General features: G+C 54.7%; 6 protein-coding genes across 6 annotated transcripts; 2 read left to right on the top strand and 4 right to left on the bottom strand.

The window, feature by feature from the left end:
* Positions 1 to 20: 20 nt before the first annotated feature.
* C7974DRAFT_420434 (vacuolar membrane protein) lies at positions 21 to 1,828 on the bottom strand. The gene is made up of 2 exons (XM_046144258.1): positions 1,353 to 1,828; positions 21 to 1,306 (listed from the first exon to the last, which is right to left on the bottom strand). Exons 1-2 carry the CDS (start codon positions 1,605 to 1,607, stop codon positions 119 to 121), a joined length of 1,443 nt encoding a protein of 480 aa, XP_046001091.1. The 5' UTR covers positions 1,608 to 1,828; the 3' UTR covers positions 21 to 118.
* Positions 1,829 to 3,387, bottom strand: C7974DRAFT_384821 (small GTPase superfamily). Its single transcript, XM_046140890.1, has 7 exons — positions 2,996 to 3,387; positions 2,896 to 2,949; positions 2,730 to 2,825; positions 2,501 to 2,680; positions 2,412 to 2,456; positions 2,265 to 2,367; positions 1,829 to 2,218 (listed from the first exon to the last, which is right to left on the bottom strand). The coding sequence occupies exons 1-7, from the start codon at positions 3,023 to 3,025 to the stop codon at positions 2,109 to 2,111; spliced, it is 618 nt and encodes a 205-aa protein (XP_046001090.1). The 5' UTR covers positions 3,026 to 3,387; the 3' UTR covers positions 1,829 to 2,108.
* Positions 3,388 to 3,496: 109 nt separating this feature from the next.
* C7974DRAFT_384820 (bacterial alpha-L-rhamnosidase) lies at positions 3,497 to 5,461 on the bottom strand. The gene has a single exon (XM_046140889.1). It carries the CDS (start codon positions 5,270 to 5,272, stop codon positions 3,614 to 3,616), a length of 1,659 nt encoding a protein of 552 aa, XP_046001089.1. The 5' UTR covers positions 5,273 to 5,461; the 3' UTR covers positions 3,497 to 3,613.
* Positions 5,462 to 6,980: 1,519 nt separating this feature from the next.
* On the top strand, positions 6,981 to 8,794 carry C7974DRAFT_350335 (general substrate transporter). The gene is made up of 3 exons (XM_046139457.1): positions 6,981 to 7,615; positions 7,666 to 8,300; positions 8,353 to 8,794. The coding sequence occupies exons 1-3, from the start codon at positions 7,117 to 7,119 to the stop codon at positions 8,680 to 8,682; spliced, it is 1,464 nt and encodes a 487-aa protein (XP_046001088.1). The 5' UTR covers positions 6,981 to 7,116; the 3' UTR covers positions 8,683 to 8,794.
* A 4,733-nt stretch (positions 8,795 to 13,527) lies between these two features.
* Positions 13,528 to 14,675, bottom strand: C7974DRAFT_95156 (uncharacterized protein). Its single transcript, XM_046147581.1, has 3 exons — positions 14,382 to 14,675; positions 13,982 to 14,325; positions 13,528 to 13,918 (listed from the first exon to the last, which is right to left on the bottom strand). The coding sequence occupies exons 2-3, from the start codon at positions 14,242 to 14,244 to the stop codon at positions 13,582 to 13,584; spliced, it is 600 nt and encodes a 199-aa protein (XP_046001087.1). The 5' UTR covers positions 14,245 to 14,325; positions 14,382 to 14,675; the 3' UTR covers positions 13,528 to 13,581.
* A 936-nt stretch (positions 14,676 to 15,611) lies between these two features.
* On the top strand, positions 15,612 to 17,562 carry C7974DRAFT_95182 (uncharacterized protein). The gene is made up of 4 exons (XM_046147582.1): positions 15,612 to 15,945; positions 15,997 to 16,177; positions 16,227 to 16,506; positions 16,555 to 17,562. The coding sequence occupies exons 1-4, from the start codon at positions 15,703 to 15,705 to the stop codon at positions 17,291 to 17,293; spliced, it is 1,443 nt and encodes a 480-aa protein (XP_046001086.1). The 5' UTR covers positions 15,612 to 15,702; the 3' UTR covers positions 17,294 to 17,562.
* The last annotated feature ends 816 nt before the right edge of the window (positions 17,563 to 18,378 follow it).

The following is an 18,378-nucleotide window of genomic DNA, read 5'->3' as shown; positions in this document are numbered from 1 at the left end:
TGCACAAGTGGAATGAGAAGTTTACAACAACCGTGTGGATGCGTGTGTGTATATACAAGAAACCCAAAACACCGGCAATGCCGCTCAACGCCCTCAACCCAACACCCTTCGCGTCACCTCACCGCACACTCGCCCTCGAGCTGCGCCTCGAATCAAACCCCCTCGCCTCTCCGCCCGCCAACCCTCCCTGCCCCCCGTCCACCCCCGTATACCCCCCAGCCACGCCCTCCTCCTCGTCCCTCCGCTCCTCGCGATTAATAAACAGGAAACTCACCACCATGATCGCCGCCCCGACCCAGTACAGCCACGACGCATACTGCGCATCCAGCACCATCTGACCCACCAGACTGAGCGGGATCGTCAGGCTCAGCCCGACGGAGACGACCAGCGGCGAGGTGAGCAGCATGGCGTACGCCCAGCAGAAATCGCTGACGAGCGAGGACGCGCTGTTGACGAGCACGATGGTCAGGATCTTGTTTGTCGGGGGTAGTTCAAAGGTCTCGACGCGGGTGAGATGCAGCACGACGAGCCCCGGCCAGAGCAGGAGCACGTTGGCGAGCCCGACGAGCCCGAAGAACAGCGGCATGTTGACGCGCGACTCGCTGCCGATGCGCTTCTTCATCAGCACGGCGTAGAAGCCGTACAGCACGGCGGAGCCAAACGCCATGGCGTCGCCGAGCGCGAGTTCGCGCGGCGCCTTGTGCGGGAACGAGCCGCGGTCCGCGTCGGACTGGCCCGAGGCGTCGATGGAGGAGATGAGCGCGACGCCCGCGAGCGAGGCCGCGACGCCGACGAGCTTGCGCAGCGTGAAGCGCTCGACGCGCAGCAGCGCGCCGCACAGGAGCGTCCAGATAGACGACGTCGAGGCCAGGATCGTGCTAGATGCCACGGTGGTGTGGGCTAGACACGCGGCCGCGAAGTAGTTGGCCAGGAACCACAGGATGCAGAACTCGAGCGCGAGCTTGGCCGTCTCGTGCAGCGTGAGGCCCGCGTCCGGGTGCAGTTCCTGCGGGTCGTGGACGGAGCCGTGGGTCGAGGAGCCCAGGAGCAGCTCGGCGCCCTCGGGATCGGAAGCCTTGCTGGGGCGGCGCGCGGGGGTCTCGTGGTCGCGCAGGAGCGTCCATTTGCCGGCGCGGCGGTGGACGAAGGAGCGCAGGGTTGCGGCGAGGGGCTGCGGGGCGGTGGTGGAGCGGCGCTCGGCCCAGAGGTGGTGCAGCGCCATGGGAATCAGTGGGATGAGGAAGAAGGCGGTGTTTACATAAGTGACGAAGTAGGGCTTGTCGTAGGACGAGTCTGCGAAGATGGTCTGGTGGGTCAGTCGCGGTGTCGGCATCAGAAGCGGCGGTACGTACACTGGCTAGGAAGTTCGAGGCGGTCCACAGGAAGACGGTGGCGAGCAGCAGCGCGATGCCAATGGCGTGTCGGACCCTGCTGTGTGGCTTCTTGCCCTCGTCCCACACGCTCACGTCGCTCGCCGGCGAGCGTACGGGGCTCTCGAGGAAATCATCGTCGTATAGGAAGCGGCTGTCGTTGGACGTAGTGCTACTGCGCGGGCTGAGCGGCGTCGCCGGCGTAGGCTCAACCTCCTCCTCGCGGCGCGGAATCATTATGAATAGGTGGGCTAAAGAGTGTCAAGGAGGGCGCTCGGCGTCAGTATCGGCGTTGAACGGGATCACGGCCGGGAGTCGGGTATCGAAGTGCAGTAGGGGGCCCATGGGACGGCCGTGTCGAGGGAGAGCCAGAGGCTGTCAGCTGCTGCTGCGACTGCGTGAGGATGCAGCGTGACCGCGAATGTTAAGACGAGGCGTGGTTAGAGATGCGCAATAGTTCAGGGTCGCGTGTCTCAGATTAAAGGATAGCGCCGGATGTCGGTGCTCAGCCACAGCTAACGTCATGTCCGCGCGAACGGCTCTGCACGCGCCACCAAGGCTGAGACTTGTCGCAATTCACGCCATTCAATATGTACTACCCGCGCTTCCAGAGGTGGGGCTAAGCAAAAATGGCCTCACGTCGAGGCGCAATACACCGTACACCAGACTCCGCGGAACAACACTGCCGATTCGAGGGTATAGCCGCCCTCAAGAACGATGCCTCCTAGCTCGTGCCCACTAGCACGCGCAGCCGCCCTCGTTGCCCTTCAGGTCGATAGGGATCGTCTCGGGGAAGTCGTTGCTGAAGTCGCCCACGTCCTCCTGTGCAAGCGCCTGCCGTGCGATGACTGTTTGGTGTTAGTGGGGCGCGCAATCCACCTCGCCAGCACGTACCTTCGAATGCCTGCTCGACGTTGATAGCGTCCTTTGCGCTGGTCTCGAAGTAGGGGATGCCGCCTTTCGACTGGCAGAAGGTCATGGCGCGCTTCGACGAAATCTAGCGAGTCAGCATCGCTCCTTCATAGACATGATATTGCTTACCATCCTCTTGCTCTCGTCCACGTCGATCTTGTTGCCAATGACAACCTGCACGAGTCAGTCATGCGCTTTCATCTTGACAAGGAACATACAAATGGGAAGCTCTCAGGGTCCATGGGGCTAGCCTGGACCAAGAACTCGTCCCTCCAGCTGTCCAGTGTGTCGAAACTCTTCGAGTTGTTGACGTCGTACACCAGCACGCAGCAGTCGGCGCCTCGGTAGAACGCGACACCCAGCGACTGGAAGCGCTCCTGTCCAGCGGTGTCCCAGAGCTGCAGCTTGTCAGTCCTCGAGCTATGGCATGGGACGTGCGCGACCAACCTGCATCGTTACAAGCCTGTCATCCACCATGACTTCCTTGGTGAGGAAGTCGGCGCCTATTGTCGCCTTGTAGCTCGCGCTGAACTTCTTGTTGACCTGTGTCTTGGGTGAGCTAATGCTTCCCGCGTGTGTCGTGCGATCTATTTGCGCTGGCTGCGAGGCGTACATATTGGTTCATCAAGCTGGTCTTGCCGACACCGCTATCACCGAGGATAATGACCTGCATACGTCAGCGGGGCACACCCTCTGGTGCGAGTCGAAGCTACCTTGAGGAGAACCTTCTTCCTGGACGCCATTGTGTGCGTGGGAGTGTTGGTGGGAGGGTGGAGAAATGGTGCGCCGCAAGACGATCGAGGTTCGGCGATGACGATGCGAGGCGTGGAGCGTGACCGGCTGGGACCTAGGCAACGAAGCTGCTGCAACGATACTGAACAGATCTGGATACTGTGCACGAAGCCGAATAACCTGTAACGTCTATAATCGGAACGGCGCCAAAGAGATATGCCGAGCTGGGTTGTCTGAACGGACGTCCCAGATGTTGATGTCAGTTGGCCAGCCTCGCTGCCAAGCCCGCGCTAGCTTGGTGACATGCATGTTCCTTCGCGGCTCGCAGCCCTGGCAACCAGCAGCGATATCGTGTCGCGTGCAGACCTTCATGCTGTACTTTATCGGACAGGGTCTCGGGTTTTGTACGAACATGCCTGTCTACCCTGTGGGTCGCACTGCAAGCTGTTTGGGTTACCCCGCACGTCACTCTTGAGCCATTTCTCTTATCGTAGTCATTGCATTTCGGATATTCAAGTGATATGTCATAGATGAGGAAGAGACTGCAATCGAGGCCTCCAAAACACAAGAAGCAGATACCTAAGAAGCATGTCTGATCTTCACGCTCTCACGACTATCTCATAGCGTCCCGGCTTCAACGCGATCCTCCTCCCTTTCTGTGTCGCCTTACCCTGCGACGTCTGCACCCGCGTGACATCGGCCTCGCTCTCCTCACGTGGCAGCAGCAGATACCCAGTCGTGCTCGTCGGCACGGTGACCTTCATCGCCACACCGCCATCCGCACTCTTCGTATACTCGACCTCGATCTTGCCATACGGACAATCAACATCGCCCTTGACATGCCCAAACTCTGACTTCAGCGGCGGCTTAACAGTCCACGTGCGGTACGCCTGCGTCTCGCACTTGACGCCCAGCACCGCCTCGTAGAACCACTCGTACACGGTGCCCAGCATGTCGTGGCACTTGCTGCGGCACGCGTCCTGCCAGAACTCGTTGAGCGTTGTTTCGCCGCGGCGCAGGAATCGCATGTAACTGGGGTGCTCCTCTTGACGCGCCATGGTGAGCACGATGTCCGGGCGGTCGACGTCGGCGAGCGTGTTCCACAGGTACTTGAGCCCGATCTCGCCGGCTTGGATGCGGTGGCCGGAGGCGTCGCAGTCGGCGAGGAAGGCGGCTTGGACGTCGGCGATGTGAGCGGCGGGGACGAGGTCGAATTGCAGCGCGAAGGCCTGCGCGACCATGTTCCTATCCAAGACGCCTGGGGTGTCGCGCGAGGTGTAGAAGGCGTAGGGGTACTTCTCCTTGTCTGTTATGAGCAGGTTGGTGTTGTATGCGGCGTAGATGCGGTCGGCCCAAGCCTTGAAGCGTTCTTCTTGGTCTGGCTTGTGCAGCTCGGCGGCCATGTGCTGGATGTTGCGCAGGCAGCGGTAGTAGATCGCTGTCTCGATATTGGCCTGGTTGTTTCCGAACGCAATGTCGCGGCCCCAGTCTCCCAGGCCGTGCTCGATCAGCCCGCCGTCACGTTCCTTGGTCGCGATGTACTCCATGTAACGCACGCACGGGTCGAACAGCTTTGTGTAGACGTGTGTGCTGCCGTAGTAGAAACGCAGTAACTCGGGCAGCAGCGCGACGGCGCCGCCCCACGTGATTGTATCGTGCAGAGGCCCGCACATGTATCGGATCTCGGGCGCCATGGTCGGGCATAGGCCGTTCGGTTCTTGTGTGTCGACGATGTCGTCAAGGATCTTGCTGTACAACGCCTCCATGTCGCGGATGTATTGAGTGGCGGGCGCGAGAAGATGCGTTACTTCGAGCCAGCCGAACTTCTCGATCTGCGGGCAGTCGGTGTGGTAGCTGAAGAGGTTTGAAACGAAGGACCAGTAACACATGTTGAGCAGCTGGTTGCAGTCTTCTTTGTCCGTCGTCATGGTGCCGAGGCGCCGGGCTGCGGAGGAGATGTGGCGACTCTCGAGGGAGAGGATGGTGGGGAGGCCGTTGGGGTTGTCAGATTCGAGCGCCACGCCCTCGACCTGGATGTAACGCGCAGCTGTGAAGCAGAAATCAGGCTCCCAAGTTTCGACGCCTGTTCCCGCGAGAGTGAACTTGCAGAACACATCCGTCTCGAAGGCCTTAAACAGGGGGTCCGGCATCAGCACTTTGCCATCGTCTCCGACCGTCTCTGAGAAGCGGATGATCACCTCGGAGCCTGCAGGTCCTTGGACGTGGACTTTGATCATGGTGGTCATATTTTGGCCCATGTCGAAGCCAACAACGCCAGGCTCGAGTGTCTTCTGTGTCTTCGGCTTGTACGTCTCATGAAGGACGACTGGCGGCTGATTCTGGTACTTCAGCTTGCCCCTTGGCCCAGTGACTGGCGTTGCCTTCTTCCATTTCTCATCCTCTGCAAAGCCGGGTGCGTCCCATCCGTGTGGGTAGGCACGAAGGTCTTTGGTCTCAGACGAGTAGATGTTTGCCAGTGTGGTTGCACTCTTGCGAATGCTCCAGTCAGGACCCGTAGTGATGGTCTCACGACTTCCGTCTTCGTAGAAGAGATGCAACTCGGCGAAGAAGCACAACTCGTTGCCATATCGAACATAGGTGTTGTCTTCATAGCAGGGCCAGAAGAAACGGTCAGCGCCTTGATCTCCGGCATAGAAGCCATTGCCGACATGGGCGCCTAGCACATTCTCGCCCTGCTTCAGGATGTCCGAGACATCGTATGCAGTGAACTGGACCGTGCGGTGGTAGTTTGTCCAGCCAGGGTCAAGCTTGTGGCCGTTTGCCGCCGAGGGGTCGCCATTACAGACGAAATTGAAGTGGCCGAGACCACTCGCGAATACAATAGCACGGGTCGGCTTACGGTCTAGATTGATCGCTTTGCGTACGTAGACTGGCTTGTCACCATTGTCGCCGATCCACACCCCTTTCCATCGATTGGCCTCGTCCTCGAACCAGCTGCGGAAGATCAGACTAGTGTGAGGCATATATGTTTGATTCATGCTGTAGGGAGGGAGCAGGCCACTGGACCTTGGGTAAGCGGTGAAAAACTCATTGGTGGCGCTCTGTACGGTAACGCCATCCTGGTCCCAGACGGTCACCCTCCAATAATGGAAGGTTGCTGATTGAAAGCCGCCATCGGGAGCGCAGAGAATGTTGCGCTGTTGATCTCCGTTGACTTTGGTGGAATCCCAGCAAAGAGTATCAAAGGATCTTGATGTTGATACTTCAAGGTGGTACGCTGTCTGCTGAGCATCTGCGAGTTCTGATTGCAGGACCCAGTAGAAGCGGACGCTGTCGGTGTCGATACCCAGAACCTCGTGGAAGGCATGAATGCCGCAACGCGTGACCTGAAAAGCCATATTGTGATGCAAATTCAAGGCGATGTTGCAAGAGAGTCAGATGAAAACAAACTGCAGATGTTCTGTGGAGTGTGGAGTGTGAAGTGTGGAGCTCAGTCTTGGCGAAGTGTAACCTGGTAGTTGGTGAGGCGTGCGGAGAACACGCACTATCACTCCACGAGAAAAGATGGTGGCACTTCGCACTGTGTTCTACCGACTTTCTCGCTACAAGTACGACCGCCGTCGTTGACGCCTTCTCGGTATATGCGATATTTGCAACCTGAGGTAATTCGAGTCTCGACAAACGCCAGACGCCACACGGTAGCGCGCCAAGGCCATGATTTTCGTCGACTGTACAGCTTGTGTTGCACCACGAAAGAGCCGCGATGTCATTCGGGGTGTCCTGTACCGAAGCCAACCCAAACCACAGGCTTGTCTATCTGCCGTGGAGGCTCTCCGATCAGAGGAATGTGGGGAAGTTTACCGAAGATTAGGCGCCACTCCACACAGTGCATAAGTTCTCGCGCTAACGAGCCGAGCTCATCAGCGGGGATCTAACCAGAACCGGCAGCCTGGACTATCATCAGTTCGGTCGTGTCTGCCCCGCTAACTCCTGGGGTATGGGGCTCGGAGACAGATGTCGCAAGCCCAGTCCTTGGTAACTGGGGAAAGGGTTCACCCATAATGTGCTGGGGTGGAGATACATAAGTGTTGGTCTCCCCTTGTCGAAAGGATCATCATCAACATCTCTTCACTGCGACAAGATGGGTCTCGCCACCACCGTCTTCTCTGCGGTCTTCCTCGCCACTGGAGGTTTCCTCTTTGGCTATGATTCAGGTATCATTACCTCCACGATCGCTCTTCCAACCTTTGAGGAATACTTTCGCAATCCCAATGACAGCACTGTTGGCGGCATTGTGTCCGCCTTCCAAGGCGGAGCCATTGCTGGAACCATCTTCAACATGCTCTTCGCCCACAAGCTGGGTCGTCGTTGGACTATCGCGATCGGCGCTTTGGTGTCGATTTTTGGTAGCGCTCTTCAGGCTGGAGCCATAAACATGGCTATGCTCATTGTTGGCCGCTTCATCGGAGGTGTTGCGGTTGGTCAGCTTACATCCACCATCCCTTTGTATGCTGCAGAGTTATCAGAAGCCAAGTACCGTGGTGTCCTCTCTGGTCTCTTGCAGTGGATGTTGAGCTGGGGTTTCCTCATCGCTCAGTGGCTGGGCTACGGCTGTTCATTCAACTCTACTCAGTTCTCTTGTGAGTTTTTTTCAGCTTCTGGCTGTGTTTCCAGCACTGACAACCATTAGGGCGCTTCCCGCTTGCCTTCCAGTGTGTACCTGGTCTTATCCTCATCGCCGGTATTTTCTTCCTCCAGGAATCACCGCGATGGCTTATGGAGAGGGATCGCCACGAGGAGGCCATGGCCTCACTCCAGAAGCTCCGCAGCGGCTATGACTCCGAAATCATCGACCTCGAGTATCGCGAGATCCGAGACGTTATTGCAGCAGACAGGGCCCTGGGCAACGTCACTGTGCTCTCCATCATTACCAAAGCCTCTTGGCGCAAGAGGCTGCTTCTTGGATGCGGTATTCAGGCGTTTGGTCCTCTCTCTGGAATCAACGTTATCAACTACTACGGCCCGCGCATTTACGAGATTCTCGGTATCTCTACACGCGAATCCCTCCTGATTATTGGCATCAGCGGAGCCTTATCTATCGTTTGGTGCTCAATTGGTCTCGCCCTTCTGGACAAGTTGGGCAGAATCAAGCCTCTGCTCATCTCTGCTGCTGGTCTTGCCGCTGCTCTGCTTGTCAATGCTGTACAGGGCCAGTACTTGGATCCCAGCAACAGTAATCAACTTCGTAGCATGGTTGCCATGAACTTCGTGTTCTCACTGTTCTACACTCCTCTCGGTATCATTTCCTGGGTGTACCCCGCCGAAGTAAGTACCAACCAGAAGGAGTAAATTACACAGAAACTAATCAGTTCCCCAGATTTTCCCTGTTGAGGTCCGCTCCCTCGGTAACGCGATCACCACCTTCACCAACTGGGCCGTCAACCTCATCTTCGCCCAGTTCTCTCCTCAGGCGCTCAGCTCCCTCGAGTTCAAATACTTTTACGTTTTCTTTGTCTTCAACGTCATTGCATTCCTGAGCTATTGGTTCTTCTTCCCAGAGACCAAGGGCAGGACTCTTGAGCAGATGGACGAGCTATTCGGTGATCAGCTTGTGCCCCACGCCATGCAGGATCCTGCAGCAGCGGCTGCCGCGATGGAGAAGGACGAGAAGCTTCACGCTGAGGTGCGCAGCGAGAGCGTTGTTTAAGCGGAGGATGGATACATCATCGACTATGGGTTATGATTCAGGAAGCAGGCGCATGATGGTGGCTCAGATATGAGTTCGACAGATACTCAGAATTATCAATATCATTGTACCATGCACACAACGCTTTTCTTCAATTCTGACACACATGACCGTTACTAAGATTAGTTGAGTAACTGCGAACTTACACAACACTGCTCTTGCAAAACTCTAATGTCATTCCATGCGAACCCGTTCGCATGCTGATGAATCCTTCGGCCTTGAGAAATACCGAGTGCTCTCCTCGGCTTTCTCACTGTTCGCGACGACACCGTTGTACGAAACAAGCATTCGACGAAGCTTACTTTGCAAGCAAATCCATGCCCCACCTTCGCCGGACGCTACAGATAACGCGTCTAAGCTAACCCCTATCCTACCTAAAGCCCTCTACTTGGTACCTAGTTCACTCACGTGATACTGCAGACATCGGTCATTGTCCCCGCTGTTACCCGCTCGCTACTGCATCCGGCGAAAGATGAGTTTTTATGAGTTTCACATGTCGGGGTGGAGAGCTAATCGATGCCAGTGATTGAGCAGCCGCTCGGTATAGCATTACCAAACGTAAAATCAGGGGTGTGTGAAAACTGACACTCGCTTGACACAGCGGCGCACTTTCCTCGTGATGATCCTTCGTACCGTCGTACAACCACTCCGAAGTGCCCACCTTAGTTAAGCGCCAACAGGTGAGACCACGCTGTTATGCATAGCGGTCTTTAGTTTCTGGGGTTTTCAGCACACGTGCTTGCGATGCTCGGTGACAATCCAACAGTTGACCGAAGGCGTTGGCATCGATGACGCGCCATCGGTGCAAGTAGTGGTGGCGGTGCCAGGTACCGTCTGGCCTTGCAGTGCATCTCATACGTGCTGACTATCATAATCCCAAATTCTGGACTGCGTGTCTCCGAATGGCTGTTCACAAAATGTTCGCGTCATTCCAAGGTGACCAACGTCTTGGGGCCCTGGGTGGCAATACCAAGACTCCAATGAGAACCCTGACCATATTCTCCAACAAAGCTGTCAGCTACATGCAAATGAGCGCGGTTCTGGCTGGGTCTCGCTACCTAGCTGATCTGGATGTCGGTGTATCTACAAGCGGACCATGATGGTTTTCGCTTCTGATTGAGCCAGAGAAAGTCTGTCGGGGCTCACTAGACATCTAGATCCACTACAGAACCCACCCACTTCCCTCGGGCTGCTGCATGGTGCCGGCGCGGCATACACACAGTAGTCGGAACCTACCGGAGCACGTAGCGCTGTTGAACATTGGCCGACCTTGCGGGTGTGTGCATCCGTACCACCACCAACACCATGCATCGCCTGGCGAGTCCGCCATGATGGATTCTGCACTCCGCAATACGCTACGGTAGTACACATGTCATGCTGTAGTACGAGCAGGGCCAGACATATGCAGCTGCAAGACCAACGCTCCGATCATATCGGACATGGATTGGAAAGCTATTGGCACATCTGACCAGCACTGACTAGCAAATCGGGTCAACAAACACCGATCCAAGGAAGCTAGATTCATGCTCACGATTTGCCTACCAGAGATTTACTCCTGGCTTGCTCAATGGGCCATGGTGCCAGTGATCCGAGACAGTGTGGGGATCAGAAGTGTTGGGCCAGAAGGGATTTCAACGCGATGGAACAGAAACCGGCCTTGTGGGGAAGAGGCTCAAGCTGTGGGTTCGTTGCCTTCATAGCAGAGACGCGTGACCACGGTGACGGCCATCTGGGGGTGACAATGTTCGACAGGAGAACATCGTGATCGTGTATCGTTCGCAGAAAGACATTCGCAACTGCTGACTGAGACTCGTAGTCAACAAGATTGGCTGCTAGACGAAGCATGTCCGCAGGTACTCGAAAAGTCTAGGCGAAGGGCCATTGCTAGATACAGCTTGTTTTGGCTTCTCTGCCGATTGCTCAATGGCTACAACGTGACTGAGGTCCTGCTAACGGCATCGCAACTAACACAAGTTGTCCTTAAGCTACGTGACAACTCGCAGTCGGCGTGATTTTAGTCTCGACATCTGATCCAGCAGGAATTGTGCTCAACAGCTGGACTCCTGGAGCAGTGGGTCTAGTTGAGGGACCATGCCTGCAGCCTCGGGCCATCAATCACACGAGACTGGACTCTCCCAACACGTTCTCTAGACCAGAGCCGAGCTTCGCATCTAGCCATGTGAAGAGCAGGGCTCAAGAACTTAGTGGTATAGGTGTCGCTCACTCTATCGTCATGCTGGCCTAGATCCCAGGGAGTGGGAAGGCTGAGCTTCAGTCGAGTCGAATCGTGCTCAATCTTGTGGCCATGGATTCCACGCCTAGATCGCTCAACCAGACAGAGAAAGGAGAAAGAACATGTGAGGTCCCTGCCACTGGTATCGCAATAGCTTGAGTTCATTTTCGAAAATTGTCCACTCTCGTTCCCTATGTTGCAATGTGCTGTAACCGTTTAGAAGAAGTCGCTGTTGCCTACCGCTCCAGTCTTTGCCACTGAAGCGGTTTCGTTAAGACTCATCATCTCATCATCATCGCACGAGACTCCCATGTCGATGGCTCGATTTGACAAAGACTCGAGACTGCGATTCATCAGATCAACAATCTACGTCGTATGCTAAAGTCGCTACTAACTGTAGCAAGCGGCACTGGATAGCCCACACTGGCGGTGTGGTGAGGAGATCGCGGCTGGCGGCGGGTTCTTTTTCGCACAACAAGATACAGCACTGTGGGCTACATCTGTACGCGATGAACTCTTCGAGGCGTAGATACATCACCGTTTCTCTATGAACCCGGTTTACGTTTTAATCACTTTAACTATATCAAAGGGCGTCCAAATTGCCACTGACACAACTGCAAGGCTAGAAACGCAGAATCAGTGGCATCAACGGTCAGTGCCCCTATTGGTGCAACTGCGCTTGAGTGGAGTTATCGAGTCGTAATCTTAATGTCCACTGGCTATGTTGAAGATAATCTGATCCTTTGAAGTTGCCAAAAGGCAACGAACACGTTTCAAGGCGCAGAATGACTTGTCAAATGTTTTTGGCGGCAAAGGCCGTGTGCAGTATTGGTGCCCGCCAACATGTACGGACCGCCCTACCCATACAATAAAGATGCCGCGAACATCTCGAGTTGATTCTGAATATACGATCTTACGTTCAATAGGAGTGTAGCATGGAGAGTGGCTACCAATGGTGCTGCTTTTACGTGTAGTTGTGGAGGTCCGCAATTTTGGACATGACAGTACCAATAACGGCATTGTGGCCAGAAACTCAAGCTGGACGTTAGAAATTACAATTGATCGGGGGCGTGTTCCACACATATTTGGAGTCTATCGCCTCGAAACACGATACACTCATTATCTGGGGGCCATGAAGCTGCGCTGTTCAATTGGGCTTTCGGGTTCACCATGAGATAGATAAGCAAGTGTGGTTCTTTAAACCATCCGAGATTCAAAGGCGCAGTTGATACCGACAAGATCTTGTTCACTCGAAGGAAACAGTACCCATGCATGGTGGAGGCTGATAGCACCAGAGGTAGTATAAGGAACTCGGGAAAATAAATCTAGCAGACGGCTGCACTGCCATTCCGTCTTACGTGTACCAATTATTGACAGCACGTGTTTACCAGTGTAGACTGAGATAGACTTCAGTGTTGCGACAATGATAGCCAGACATTTCTCACATAGCTGCAGGGAGGGTTTCTGTCTATCCGGACCACTCTTCATGGACTTGCGCACGCGAAACACTATCACATTGAAGACCATAGAGTAGGTTATCCTGTTTGAGAGAACGCAAACAGAGCCCCCTGAGAAACTCTTACTAGGCTGAGGACACAAACACGAAGTCGTTGCAGCCATCTTACCTTCACGAGACCCCAAACGGAGTAGGCCCGAAGCAGGTTGCAATACCTTACAAACATAAAGTCTAGACTCGCAAAGACCGGATAAAGCATCAGCCATCTCTACATGGCCCGTCAGCCATGAACCATTGTTTGTGCATGAATCGGAGGCATCGGGTTGTTTGACCGTCGTCATCCCGGGCCACGTCACTTAGATTGACACGGTTGACATGCGCGTGCTGAAGTCGCTTGTTAACCCACTTCGGTACTAGTTGACAAGACATTTATACGAATCCAAGAAGACGTTAACTGTCGCTGCCACTACGCTACATGCGGCCGTTGTGAGGGTGGCATAAGAAACAAATCAAGGTGATGCCGCCGCGATGGACTCGCAAAACGGCCGAGAGAGATCGAGCATGTTTCGGCGATTGCAGATAATAAGATCGAGATCCTTGCAGAATAGTCCGGCGGAGGACCAGTTCGTTGTTGCTTTGCAGTTCGGGCAGCGCGAAAGTCATTCGATCGTGGTCCGGGTACCTGCAGTATTGGCAATTAGCGAGAGACGCATAACCACATCGAGTCAAGCCCGTACGGCAGCATGGTAGACGAGCCGAGATTGAAGTTGACCATGCGTGCTTGAAGAATTGCCGTAAAATTCTGGGGTGCGCCAAACGTCGCATGTTTCAGTTTCTGCGAACATCAATCTTGATCGTGCCTCCAATCACCAAACGCAATCAATCGCGAACAGATAGTTGTTTTGTTGACGATGGTGAGCTGTTTCGGCGCCTATGGTGTATTGGTCTGGATTGGCTCTTCTGTGTGCTACAAGGTGAGGCTGAAAGCAAGTACTGTGTATGGATCGATCGTTACTATCATGTACCTAGCCCTAAACGCCTCGTAAAAAAGATTCCCGCTTAGTCGTTATGCCAACGCGGCAACGGTAGCACCTATGCACGATCATGAGCTGGCCATAACGCCAGAATATTTACAAGGTGAAAACCCAGAACCGAAAAATGAGGTCATCACTCAGTGACCGTTGTAGCCGTTGTTCTTTGGCTTCTTGTGGTGGTCCTCAAGCTTGCTGCCAAGTACTGCGCCTGCTAGAGCACCCAAAATGCCGTGGCCTCCTGCCTTGTTTCCACCAAAGTAGCCGGCGGCACCGCCACCCAGGGCTCCCATAAGCCCGCGGTCGCCCTCTTGCTGCATAGCGGGGTCGCTGGAGCCGTACTGCTGCTGCTGCCCAGGCTGACCGTATGCGTTCTGGCCCTGTGGGTACTGGTCCTGACCATAAGGTCCCTGCTGGGGGAACTGGTTCTGAGGTTGCGAGCCAGGGTAGCCTCCCTGCTGTTGCTGGCCATATTGCCTGGTAGTATCGTTAGAAAATGTTGTTTCGAAACACGGAACAGTGGCTTTTTGCGACACCTACCCTTGTTGCTGGTTGTGTTCACCATACTGTCCTACTTGCTGGCCATGTTGAAAGCCGCCTTGCGCAGGGGGGCCGTACTGCGAGTTGTAGCCTTGCTGCTCTCCGTAGCCCTGCTGACCGTATTGCTGTTGAGGTTGCTGGTAGCCTTGCTGCTGGTAGCCGCCCTGGTCATACCCGCCCTGCTGAGGGTAAGGGCTGTGGCCCTGAGGCGGGTATTGCTGCTGCTGGCCGTAGCCCTGGTTGTATTGATCGTATCCAGACATGATATTTTGTGTTATGGGCTGGGTGTGGATATTAGCCAAGAGGTGTGGTCTTGATCTTATGCGTTCTGTAAGGCGGGGTAGCTGGAAGGATGTGGGCGATTGACGTAAGACGTGAATTGGTGGGGGAAAGAACGAACGAACACAGGAACATCACTCGACTTTATCAGTGCTCAGCTCTCTTACTAACGACATCCTGATCCGCTCAGACGACCTTACAAACCCACTCTTTGCTGAGGGGCTGAGCAGCCAACGAAGATTCGAGCTCTGCTCAGCCCTAAGCCACGCCATAGGACGAACATCAGCTCGACCGGCTGTGACGGCCGCTTTGGTCATAGCCATAGACCAGCACAGCCGTACGATCCGAGCTGCTCAGCGCTCTGGGCTGTCGCTCCAATTTCTGGCCGTGCTGACGGACGTGCGAGATCGCTGCTAAAGCCGACATGCTTCGTGGGTTTTCTTCTGTGCTTTCGTCCGGAGGATCCGACTCTCTAGGTGTATAGGAGGCTGCAACGTCTGCAGACTATCGACCCGTTGGCGGTGATTTCGGCCGATTTGCACCGCCATTACGCGCGGAAAGGCTGTGGGGCTGGGCGTGTTGAGGCGCAGCAATATTGACGAATGTGGCTACATCATCAAATCGGCGTCACGAGGTTGCACGGCTGCACGGTACCTTTAGCGCACCAACAATCCTCCGAGTCTGCAATAATGTGCGTCTTATGCGGGGACAATTGAGGATGCGCAAGCACACGACAGCTCGAACGACCTCACACCGAGCCCAATCATGGCAGAGCTTTTGCAGGTCTCACGATGCCGCCCCTGTGGCGCCTGATCTGCACCATGGGCCATCAAGCGTGCCGGATGCGGGCGTTGAAACGCGACCACCATGACTTGAGACGACTCCAAGACGAGCTCACGAGACCCGCTTTATATCTTTGCTTCATATCGGCGCTGTATATTACCCCTTTTAGATGTATTAGCTGCTTCCTGGTCCCCTCAAATTGCCTCTTAGAGCTATAGACGTTGCTAAATATGCTCCTCTGCCTCTAGGGGCTCGTTCACATCTCGGCTCGATCCTCAAACCGACATGGGTTCACACGGGTCCTGATGCTAGCGTCATTCATGCACTCTCTCAAATGCACCCCTCGCGCTGTCGCATGAACATGTCTCAACCAGAGCGTTCGCCCAGCCTTCCGCTGTACCTCTGCTGACTTGCTTCCTTTCTGTCTTTCGTTCCGCAGGCGGTGCTTTTGCTAATATCTTACTCCATACTTTCATTCACTCAAACGTTCTTTTCAAACCACCCTGGTGGCGGTCCTAGCAGGCTCTTGACTGTACACTCCCTCCATACGCTCGAACTCTCCACCACTAGTCGATTGCAGATGTTGTTTGGTGCAGCTGTTGAGCGGCAGGAAAACTGAGTGGGGTTTACCCTAATCGACCTATCGTGAATCGCGCAAGATGAGCTCGCCGAACCGACGCAGATGGATAGAAAAGGTGGAATATGTGGTTGTGGAGAGAGATGGTTTCGCGAGGGAGGAGTCGTTGGAGGACATCAATGCGACACCAACACCTACCATCGAACAAATCGCGCGATCATATGTGAAGAAACAACAAACCAGTGAGGCGGACGATAGCGACGATGAGGACGGAAAAACAACGACTTCCACAACGGCTAGACCAACATCCGGAGGCCCACCACCGGTACGACTAGATTCGGTGTCTTCAGATGGATCAAGGTACTGACGGTAGCAGCTACTCATCACCATGACATTATCGCAAGCTCAGGCTACCGTGGGCGCCTTGGCTGAGAACGAGCCCATGGAGACCGTCGTCGTGTCCCTACAACCACCTCCAAGGCCTGAGCACGGAGGCGGAGGCAGTGGGCGCATATCTCAGTCGACAGAACATCTTCTCATCGCTGCTGGCTCTATTGGTGGGTCGCAAAGATACTATAACCTGCGATGGTCACTAATCGAGATCAGGTGCTACAATCATTGTCGTGATGGTTGTACTGGCTATCTATACGATGCGTAGACGGGGACTAACATTCTCTGACGTGGTCAAACAAGGCAAGAGCCAGGTCAGGCGCCGTGGTGGGGGAACCGGCTCCAAATATGACTGGGACAACAAGCAGAATCTTGAGGAGCGATACTCCTTGCGGAATGATGCAGTATATCCCCCGCCTCCAGTTGCTAGGGGTAGCTCTCGATCTGGCTCACGCTCGTCGCAAACTCGCGTACAGCCTCTGGCCCGCAGTGACAGGTATGCTCATCTCACTTTAACTTCCGAACCGCAGCTCACCGTTCTTAGCTTCCGCAAGGGTTCGTCCGATATGTCGCAACAAAGCTTCCTTCTCGAAGATCCGCCATCACGCATGAACTCTCACAAGCGCAACAGTGCAACGCCATCATCTCCTATTCTTGGACCGCAAGGCTCGCGTGGAAGCGAATCCACGCACAACACGAGATCTATGGACGACGACGACGAGTACATGCAACAACAAGCAGCTTCTCGACAGCCGGCAGCCCCAACATTCAAACAGTTCATGTCGAATCGCCCATCCATTTCGCAACGGCCAGGTCTCGGCGGCATGAACAGCAGATTCAGCTGGACGAACTCGCAAGCACCACAAACGCCCCACGATCCAAAAGGTGACCGAATGAGCCAGCCTTTGGGACGTGACAGCTTCATGACGAACCGATCATCAGTGCCCCGTTTCCGCACCATCAACTCGTGGGTCAATCAGCAGTCGACCCGCGTCGAAGAACAAAAGCTTAGGGAGCAATATCGCATGACGCAAAGTTCTACGTACTCGGAAGACACATATGGCGACCAGGTTCCCGAGATGCCTCCTGTGCCCAAGACCTATAGGCAGACTGGCGGTCTTGCCGGGAAGGACATCAAGCACCAACGCCATGAGACCAATACCTCGGTCGGTACAGCGCCTGTCTTCAAACAGCATCCAGGCACAGAGGTGCGATTCAGCACACGAAGTACCGTACCTTCTGAGATTCTCGACATGGGTCGGAAGAACTCAGTGCTCAGGTGACAGCCTCCACGATAGGCTAATTTTCCTTTCAGCGTTTCTTTAAGTACCCTATCAGCATTTCAGCGTATCAGGAAGGACATTGACTCAGACACGCCTGAGGAGCGTACCGAGACACGAGGGACGATATCAAGCTTGTGTACGCTATTGGAATTTTTGACATATCACGTTTGCAGCAACTTGTGTAATTATTGCCGTCATTGTGTATATTGTTGTCAAGTTAGCAAAACCATTTTACCTACTTAATGCTAGTCTGAACATCACTTGTCCCACGATCAGCCCGCTCTGTAATGATCTTGAGCGAATGCTTCCCGTCTTCATTGACTAAGCTGGGTCACCCCGGCTGCGCGTCATCAACGTCGTGCGTCTAGAGGCGATAGACCTCGACGGAACACGACCGACGGTTTCCGTCAAACGTCAACGATCACAGCCACTATGGACTTACGGGATGAAGGCTTCTCCGATCATTAGCCCGAGTTCGCATTCGCGGGTTGTGCCATAAACGTTGTGGCTCATCCTCGTGTTCGGATTCGCTGCTCGCGTCATGCTAGCGCGCGCCTGAGATGATCGTACCTGACGATACGCTCCACGTTCGAGGTTTCAGACAAGTGTTTCGAGGTTCGTCGCGTTCCGATGTGCCGAAAGGCGGATGTGCGGTGGCCTCGCCGGGTCACCCATCAGGTAACATCGGCAAATTTGTACCAAGAGGCTTATTGGTGTGAATACTGTCTTGCAATGGTCTGCAGGTGAGTGAATGTCCCAGTACGGTTAGCGTCTTCGCGGATATGAATTCTCCGCGGCTATCAATCGTGTGCATAGACGTTTGCACTTCACCTCTTCCGCCAGGGAGGTCATTCAGCAGACACAACTCTCACAAGAAATGACCACATCCGCCAAACAGTACAGTCGTGTCGATTGTTTTCCCCGATGTCGGTGCATCTGGTCGATCGACGGCGTCCTTGGAGGGTACCTTGTTGATCCAAGCCTAAGGTCGACCATCTACGGCTGCATTGAGCCCGTTGAGCCACCCTGGTAAGAATGCAATATATGTGTGGACGTAAGTCGTCTTAAGTCCATGGATTTGAAGA

This window comes from Boeremia exigua (assembly GCF_020726555.1).
Source record: "Boeremia exigua strain MPI-SDFR-AT-0100 chromosome Unknown C7974scaffold_2, whole genome shotgun sequence".
NCBI lineage: Eukaryota > Fungi > Ascomycota > Dothideomycetes > Pleosporales > Didymellaceae > Boeremia > Boeremia exigua.
The sequence above is the reverse complement of the archived record's forward strand: the minus strand, read 5'-3'. Positions and strand labels throughout refer to the sequence as shown.